This window comes from Tachysurus vachellii, chromosome 12 (genome assembly GCF_030014155.1).
Source record: "Tachysurus vachellii isolate PV-2020 chromosome 12, HZAU_Pvac_v1, whole genome shotgun sequence".
Taxonomy (NCBI): Eukaryota; Metazoa; Chordata; class Actinopteri; order Siluriformes; family Bagridae; genus Tachysurus; species Tachysurus vachellii.
Window position 1 is genome coordinate 10,131,150 of NC_083471.1, and position 10,000 is coordinate 10,141,149.

The 10,000-nt window shown below is 40.5% G+C and overlaps 1 protein-coding gene across 1 annotated transcript; it reads left to right on the top strand.

The window, feature by feature from the left end:
- Positions 1-3,054: 3,054 nt before the first annotated feature.
- On the top strand, positions 3,055-9,738 carry LOC132855031 (acetyl-CoA carboxylase-like; the record flags this gene model as incomplete). Its single annotated transcript, XM_060883743.1, has 7 exons — positions 3,055-3,161; positions 4,011-4,505; positions 7,107-7,239; positions 7,467-7,605; positions 7,700-7,809; positions 9,211-9,292; positions 9,608-9,738. Coding segments are annotated over exons 2-7 (921 nt in total), but the record flags the coding sequence as incomplete, so codon positions are not given.
- Between the last annotated feature and the right edge of the window lie 262 nt (positions 9,739-10,000).

A 10,000-nucleotide genomic window follows, 5' to 3' on the forward strand; every position in this document is an offset into this window, starting at 1 on the left:
GGTTATAAAGCTAATAAACACAAGGTGTTAATGTTTAAACATTTCATTTTAAACACAATGAGCAGTGATAGAAATAAACAGATTACTGTATGATGAGTGAGGTGATGTAAGGACAATGTGCTGGAGCTAAAGGAAAGTCATTTATTCATCTCAGACAGACAGACAGACAGTGTTGAGTTAAAATACACTTTAATGTGTTTTAATGTAACAGACTATAGAGGGATGTGTGAGGATCTGAATAATCACATACAGTAATGAACAGAGTCTAAAGATCTAAGAAAAAATCTTCATTTCTTCTACATTATATATACCTTATAAAATATCTGATTAGTTCACAACTTTAATACAACTTTATTTAGCACATGGTGTGTTTTATTGGTGTGTTTATCTATTGGACATGAGCATTTACAAAAACTATAACTGAGCATTTACTGTAAATCAGAAAAGATCTGAGGTGCAGGCCAAAAAACAGTGTGTGTGTGTGTGTGTGTGTGTGTGTGTGTGTGTGTGTGTGTGTGTGTGTGTGTGTGTGTGTTTGTGTGTGCTGTACACCATGAAAACACTCTCCTCACAGTAAAAGCCTGCTTGGTGTGGAGGGTGGGTCACATGTCTGTTGTTATGGCTGCGTTTCTCCTCCAATAGCAGCACAGAGTCAGACACCAAAATGTCCTGTATCATCAGTAACCAGGGAGAAATGACAAGAGCAGGTTAGTGAGTCATGAGATCTACTTATACACACATAATGTGCTAATACGCACATCTAATACACCCCTACACACACACAATACATCACAACACACATCTCCTAAACAATTACACTCCACTACACAACTACAGACATGTAATACACCACTATACACATCTAAACCATTACACAACTACACAACTACACATATAATGTACCATTGAATATATATTACACTTTGAAAATGAAAGTGTATGAAATCAACGGAGGACATGGAGATTGTGCTGAATTTCAACGCTTCAAACCGACGCTTCTGATACACACACACACACACACACACACACACGTTTGGTAAACCAGTGAGTCAGCGCAGCTTGGAAAATCCCTTAAATTCCAGAAAATGCTAACACTTTCGATACACTTAAGATGATAAAGAGCTCCCTCTGCTAGTACACTGAGTTACTGCACACACACACACACACACACACACACACACACACACACACACACAAGTCAAGTCAAGGGCCAAGAAGCTTTTATTGTCATTTCAACCATATACAGTATAGCTGTTGCAGTACACAGTAAAATAAGACATTTCTCCAGGACCATGGTGCTACATAAAACAAAGATAGAGCTAAGGACTTTAGTTAGTCCTAGATACATAAAGTGCATCTGTGCAACCTGGTGCAAACAGTGCAAGACAAAAGACAGTGCAAACAAAAAATACAAGACATTACATAAAAGACAATACACAACAACAGCGCCGACCAGTGTACATACTGTATGTTCTATAGTGCATGTGCAGAAATACTGGAATGAACACTTAATATAGTAGCAGCAGTTATGTAAAGTGTGTAATAACAACATGTAAACAGTTTGATATGGTTGGTGCTTTGTACATGGATGTATATTGGAAGAGTGTGTATTTAGTGTAGATCTGTGCAGTCCATAAGCTGAGTGTGTGTGTGTGTGTGTGTGTGTGTGTGTGTGTGTGTGTGTGTGTGTGTGTGTGTGTGTGTGTGTGTGTGTGTGTGTGTGTTGTGTTTGGTACAATTCAGTTCAGTTATTGAGGAGTCTGATGGCTTGAGGAAAGAAACTGTTACACAGTCTGGTCGTGAGGGCCCGAATGCTTCGGTACCTTTTTCCAGACGGCAGTAGGGTGAAGAGTGTGTTTGAGGGGTGTGTGGGTTCATCCACAATGCTGTTGGCTTTGCGGATGCCGCGTGTGGTGTAAGTGTCCATGATAGAGGGAAGAGAGACTCCAATGATCTTTTCAGCTGTCCTCACTATACGCTGCAGGGTCTTACAATCCAAGATGGTGCGGTTCCCAAACCAGACAGTGATGCACCTGCTCAGGAAACTCTCAATGGTCCTTCTGTAGAACATGGTCAGGATGGGGGGAGGGAGATGTGCCTTTCTCAGCCTTCATAAGAAGTAGAGACGCTGCTGGGCTTTCTTGGTGATGGAGCTGGTGTTGAGTTAAATAAATTACATACAGTCAGGTCAAGAAGATTTTATTTTCATTTCAACCATATATAACTGATGCTGTACACAGTGAAATGAGACAGCGTATCTCCAGGAACTCGGTGCTACATAAAAAACACAGAGCTAACAGCTTAAAGTGTGCAACATAGTGAAAACATTGTGAGACAAAAGACAGTACAAACAGACAATACAAAACACTACAGGACAAATACACAAAACAGCGCCACCCAGTGTACATACTGTATATTATACAGTACATTGTTACAAGGATTCTAAAGAAAGAGGGTTCTAGTAAACATATATACACTTGTGTAATAGTAATATTAGTAATAGGTTGATGAGTATTGAAATGTGGTGTGTAAACTGCAACTGACTGAATGTACAGGACAACATGTGCAAAGATAGAAAAACAGTGTGCAGAACCAGCATGTAAACAGTTTTATATGGTGGTACTGTAGACATGGATGTATACAGAATGAGTGTTTGAGGGTGTTTTTGATTTACAGGCCCCTGTTCTTTAAATAAAACACAGCCCTGTTGAGCACTGTTAGGAGGATACTTAAATAGAACACAGCCAACTTTTAGTGATGATAACTGGAATAGAACACAGCCAACTATTAGTGAGTATAACTGGAATAGAACACAGCCAACTATTAGTGAGGTTAACTGGAATAGAACACAGCCAACTATTAGTGAGGTTAACTGGAATAGAACACAGCCTCTGGTTTTGCGAATAAGTACGTGAATTGGAAGCGCCTGTAAAGTAAAGGTAAATGAATTGGGACGCGGCCGGTGAAGTAAGGGTAAGTGAATTGGGACGCTGAAGGAGAAGTAAGTGTAAGTGAATTGGGACGCGGCCGGTGAAGTAACGGTAAATGAATTGGGACGCGGCCATGTAGCTGTAGTTCCTCACAGGATGCAGGGGGTTTAAACTGTTTTCTCTCCTATAGGAGTAAAACACTGAGTTTCTCCTCTTCACGCAGAGCAGCAGGTGAATGTTTGTTACTGATCTGTGCTATAATAATAATATAATGTTCATATTAGGATTTTGTAGTCGCTAAAATAAACTGTAATTTAATTTGACTAAATAACCAGCACTTGTTTCTCACTCAGCAGGGTTTAACTTTATTTATTTATTTTTGTTGTATTATAATATGACTTTATACGAATGTTAACTTTAATGAAGTTTAAGCTTGAGCGCTGTTTATGTTGCACTGTTAGCATTCAGGCTAAAGGAGTTAGCTGGTGTTCAGCAGCTCTGAGGTGATTCACTGAGTTACTGATGCTTTTACATTAAATAGTAAATAATGTGAACTGTGGTGTAAATTAATGCATCTAAAATAAAATAACATGAAACCGTGTTTTGTAATAAGTGTGAAAATAAACTCAGTGTTCAGTTTTATGTGTACAGTGAGGTGAGGTGGTGAACTTCAGGGTTTCCTAAAGATAGCAGAGCGACCCTTCACCCAGATGGCACAGGGACATACACACACACACACACACACATACACACATATACACATACATACACATACATACACACACATACACATACACACACACACATACACACACACATACACACACACATACTGTACATACACATTCACACCCACCACACACTCTCTCTCTCAAACACCTATAGGCCCTAAACTACACTTATTCACTACACTATTTTGGAAGCTTTTACATTTTATCCACTTTTGGAGAAAAGAAGTTCTTCACAGGTTCTTTGTATTAATAATGTTTAATGCTTTTTGTTGAATCCATCCAGCAAATGTTAAAGTGTCAGATGAATTCAGCAATAATCCTACATCTGTGTGTGTATTTACTCTTCCAGGTTACAGAGATGATTAATGAATCTTCCTGATCCTGATATTTCCAACACTACAAAGCTGAAGTTCTCTCCATCTCAACACTCAGAGTTTTTACTTTAATGCCTTGTTTTTTTATTTTATTTCTCCTTCTGGAATATAAAAGCTGCTTAATGCTTCGTCAGATCTGCACAGATGGATCACAGGTCTCAGTCTCCCTTGTGTGAGAATAAAGACAAACCTCCATCTGTTACCCACAATCCATCTGACCAAGTGTCCAGCCAATCAGATCACATGGAAACTCCATCCACTTCCTGTGAGACGTTCAGGCCCAGATTTAGGCCTGTTGAAGAAGCTCGAGAGAAGCTGAAGTTCATTCTGGGTGCATCAGAAGACAACTCGTCCGACGATGAAGCTTCAGCTTCGGCCAAATCCCAAATCAGAAAAGAGATTGACGCACGTCAGACCGCCGTACAGGAGAGACACCCTCGCACGGGCGTGACCCAATCCACAAGCATGAGGTAGGGAACAGAATCAGAAGTTAATCATTTCACTCACTTTATTTCCAGGAAAACACTTCTCACTGTATTATTCTTATGGATGTATTTATAATGATTTAATATCATGATGTAACACAGTAGAAAAATCTCCTTTTATATTATTTAACGTGTTGCTCGAAAGACGTCTTCTGGAAGTACAGTGTGTTTATGATGAGTTTCCCTGAGGGTTTTATAAAAAAGCACCAGCACATCACTGGGGTGGTTTGAAGGACCACAAGAAGTCTACTGTCATTTCTACCTAGTTCTGGGCTCTGATTGGTCAGAAGGTGTTGCGTAATTCTCTCTGACACGAGTGCAGGTTTATATTAATGCTGTCGGTCTGATAGGTTTCTATACCGACAGTTTGTTCACAAGTCATGTTGAGACATTTTATTTCTCCTTTTCTATAAAGTTTATATTGTGAGCAGACGTTTAAACGTGACACCTTTAGCCTTTAGCTGTTGAGCTGTTTGTTCAGTTTCAGTAGAGAACGTAGTCCAACACACCAGAGTCTCAGTGGGAATAAATTACAGCTGTAAACTTATGGTTACATGACTGTGTGTGTGTGTGTGTGTGTGTGTTCTTGCTGCATGCCACATGTCTCTGTGTGCTATTAATGGAAGCTCTCCTCTCTGACATTGACACACACACAAACCGACAAACATGGCAAAAACTGTGTTTCAGAAACTCTGTGTGTGTGTGTGTGTTTTAAGGTCCTTATGCAGTGTTATAGACTGATATGTGTCTCTTAGTGAGCACACAGTCAAGGAAGAAAAACATTAAGCTAGTTTTATTAGTTTATCTGAACTGTGCAAAGAATCTGGACAGGTATTTAGCTGTGTGTGTGTGTGTGTGTGTGTGTGTGCTGGGTGAATGTTAACATGGGGAATCTGAACTCAGATCAGCTCTCCTGCACTGGCTGGATTTATTAATAACAGAGCAGAGAGCTTGAAGCATTTGTTCCTAAAGCACACACACAGCGCTGACTGATAAAGGACGTGTGATCAAGAAAGGAAACACTCCGTATGCAACTTTATCAAAATCACCATGGAGACCAACCCGTATGGGCTAAAAGGTGAGGAATGAGTCGAGCAGGTCTGTTCAGTGTGGGCTCGAGTGCAGTGATTTCTCCTGTTAGTGCGACTCGGTAGACATCTTGATACAACAGCAGATACACAACACACACACACACACACACTCTGTTTTGTTTTTTCCTTTGACATAAATTTGACCATTCTGCATTGAGCAGGTTCACACACGTCAGTAACCATAACAACAATATTCAGCAGACTTTTTCTGCCAGAGGGAGAGGGAGAGAAAGTGAAAGGAATACGGCAAGAGAGAAGGAAAGGGGTGAAAAAGAAAAAAGACAGGAAGAATCAGGAGGAGAGAGAAAGAGGGAAAATGGAGCGAACAGAGAGACGAAGCAGAAAGGAAATGAAGGAAAATATGCACTTGGAAAAGAGAGAGAGATTGTGTTTCTCCCCTCTTTTGTTTGATAACCGAGGCAGCAGACAGGTTTGTACTAGACGAGCAAACAAGAAACACACTCGTGCAAGAGACTGTATGTCAGCTGCGTGTGTCTGCGTGTGTCTTGTGGGTGTCTGCGTGTGTCTTGTGGGTGTCTGCGTGTGTCTGCGTGTTTTTTCTCCAAGCTGGTTTTGACAGTAGACACTTTTGAGAAGACTTGCGCAAACACACACACACACACACACAGTACTGCTGTATCTCTACAGTTTGATTTACACTGCTGTATTTATAATATAAATGTTCTTCATAATCTGATAAAGCATCTTTATCTGTGATGCAGAGTTTCAGTGCTAGTGGTGGTGATAATCTGCTGCTTTGTTTTCTTTGTGTGAGTAATTATAAAGATGTTTGCAGTTTACAGCTTTAACACAGTAAAGACCATGAGTTATAAAGTCCAGATTCTGAGACAGGCTTAAACCCCCTTGATTAGATACTCATCTGTAATTGGCTGCTGAAAGTCATGTGACTTTTAGTTTGAGGGAGAGAGAGTACAACACTAAGAACAACTTACATTTGTTTGTGTGTGTGTGTGTTAGACTGGTGTGGTGGACAGTTTACGCAGTACATACAGGTGTGTGTGAGTGTGTGTGTGTGATAGACTGGTGTGGTGGACAGTTTACGCGATACGTACAGATGTGTGTGTGTGTAAGTAACCGCTGTGTAAGAGGTTCTGGTAGATTGAATGTGTCTGTGTTGGTGTGTGTACAGTACATGTGTTAATCAACTGTAGGTTTAATAAGTTTCGATTTGTTTCGATAATAAGTTTCTGATGGAAAGATGGAAAATGAAGTAAGAGTAAGTTTATCATCCATTCACAGGATAAATGAACACATGGATGAGTGAGTATCAGGAAAGATGTGTATAGATAGACGGTCTGATGGATAGAACAGGGTTATTATCAGAACTTATCTTGTTATCAGAACAGGGTTTAATGTAATGGGGCTTACCAGCAGCAGTGCAGGAGAAACTCATATACCACTGACACACACACACACACGTTTCACCACTATATCCTGCAGTGAAGTTTATTACCTGTGTGTGTGTTTGTTGCAGGCCGAGCATGTCTGGTCTTAACCTGATGAAGAAAGGTCGAGAGCAGAGAAGGATGGACGTACCTCGAGATTTCACTGTGGCCTCTCCGGCCGAGTTCGTCAAGCGATTCGGAGGAACCCGCACAATAGAAAAGGTGTGTGTGTGTGTGTGTGTGTGTACTTGTATGGTGTTTTCTACAGATCTGATATTAGATATCTGAGAGAGATTTTGTCTAGAGCAAATATTTATTATAATTAAAATGTATAATTTCACTGTATAATTTCATCACTATATCAGATGGAAATGTTCTACATCTTTACCTGCAGCCGTCCTGACGAGTTTCCTGTTATGTGGTAATGTTTTGTGTTCGTGTGTGTTCAGGTTCTGATCGCCAATAACGGCATTGCAGCAGTGAAGTGCATGCGCTCGATCCGCCGCTGGTCCTACGAAATGTTCCGCAATGAAAGAACCATCCGCTTCGTAGTGATGGTCACACCTGAGGATCTGAAAGCTAACGCAGGTCAGACTCCGTCCAGGACAATCTGTTGTTTCTAAACTCTGTCTATCATTTATGATGCTCATTTTATTTATTTAGTTTTGTTCATGTTTATTAGAGTACATTAAAATGGCAGATCATTACGTGCCTGTTCCTGGTGGGACGAACAACAACAACTACGCTAATGTGGAGATGATCGTGGACATCGCAAAGAGAATTCCAGTGCAGGTAACAAAAATACAGACACTTAAGCTTCAAAAACCTTTTATTGATAAGAATTGAAATTCAGGCTTCAGAGAAGAGGAGAGTTTTGTGATAATCAGCTGTGATGTTAATAATGAATGGATTTTGACGTTATTGAAGACGATGGGTAGGATATGTAGCTATTTGTCATGATTAGCATAATGTTGAGTTTATTTGCATTTAACATAATGTTGGTATTTTTTATTTTTATTTTTTATGACAATGATGTTTATGATAATGGTGGTAAGATGATCATTGAGACTGGACAAGCTGATCAGGAAGGCCAGCTTAGTCCTGGGGATTCCTCTGGACACTGTACAGGAGGTGGGAGAAAGGAGGACGGTAGCAAAACTATCATCATTGCGGCAGAACGACTCTCACCCCCTGTATGAAACGGTTTCATCCCTGAGCAGCTCCCTCAGTGACAGACCTGAGGTGTCTGAGAGCCTTTTTACACCTGGACACTTCATGTGTTTTCTCTGATCCGACAGCTATCTGATTTGTTAAAACTGTTCCATTTACATTAGGCCACATAAATGCGTCTTGGCGAATCGGATATCAATCTGATCTTTCTACTCCCGCACAAAATGCAAATATATTTTACCTCATTTCTGGGGTAACTGAAATGGAACACACTTTGGTGTATGCGGTTGCTACAAAAAACAGCATTTACTGTTTACTGCATTTTCGCTGGCGGCAGCAGTGCATTTTAAGACCAAACGAGACACCTGGGTGAAAGATCGGAGCCAGAACTGGTTCGAAAACATATTTGTTTCTGGTACGATGCACGACTCGCGAGTCACCTGCGAGTGACGTACTTCCGTTTGGGAGGAGTATAGCGCTGACGCATGTGGCTTGAATGTGGCAAACACATGCATTTACACCTGTCCAGTTTCATCTGAAATGCGTCCCAGACCACCTCCTGAAGGGGTTTGAGTGATCGGATTTATATCTGTCTCGAAACCGTTTCGGAGGGCATTTACACCTGGTCTTTTTACCATCGGATAGCTATCGGATCACAGAAAACACATGAAGTGACCAGGTGTAAAAACCCCCTGATGGAGCGAAACAGACGTCTTTTCTCCCTGATGCTATAAGACTGTACAATCAAAGCTGCTCCCAGTGAACCAGTCACCATAATACACACTGTTATTACTGTTTTACTGCAATAATAAACAATAACAAACTATTTTAAACATGTGCAATATGTCTTCAGTGTAACCACAACTCTTTTTATACATTTTGTTTTTGTATATACTGTATATTATATTATGTCTTTATTCTTTTTATAATATATTTTTGCTGCTGTAACAGAGAAATTTCCCCATTGTGGGACGAATAAATGTCTCTTATCTTCTCTTATTATTGCTGCTTTCCCGTCTTTAGGCTGTGTGGGCTGGTTGGGGTCACGCTTCAGAAAACCCCAAGCTGCCGGAGCTGCTCCATAAAGCAGGGATTTCATTTTTAGGTACAAATGTGGAAATAAAAGCCTCTTTACTTTGTAGCTGTGTTCTTTGTTTTTATTTTAACAGCCCAGGCATCAAACTTGTATTTTAATAATCTTGCATCTTGTATCTTTGGTTTTATTTCTTCTTTTTTACATTTAATTGCTTTGATCATTTGAACGATTAAAAAAGTTTCAACTGTTTAAAAAGGTGATAATGTTCTCCTCATTAATTTTACTATGTTTTTTTTAAAAGTTTGTTCATTTTAAATCGAGTGTCTGTGTCTGTGTGTGTGTCTGTGTGTGTGTCTGTGTGTGTGTGTGTGTGTGTCCTCCCAGGGCCGTCCAGTAAAGCCATGTGGGCTCTGGGAGATAAAGTGGCTTCTTCTATTGTAGCTCAGACTGCAGGAATCCCCACTTTACCCTGGTCTGGGTCTGGTAATGTCTTCCTCTTTATTACTGATTCTACACACACACACACACACACACAAACACACTGTCTCACACACACTGTCTCACACACACACACTGTCTCACACACACACACTGTCTCACACACACACACACTCTCACACACACACACACACACACACACTGTCTCACCCACACACACACACACGCACACTGTCACACACACACACACACGCTGTCTCACACACAGACACACACACACACACACGCTGTCTCACACACACACGCTGTCTCACACACACACGCTGTCTCTCACACACA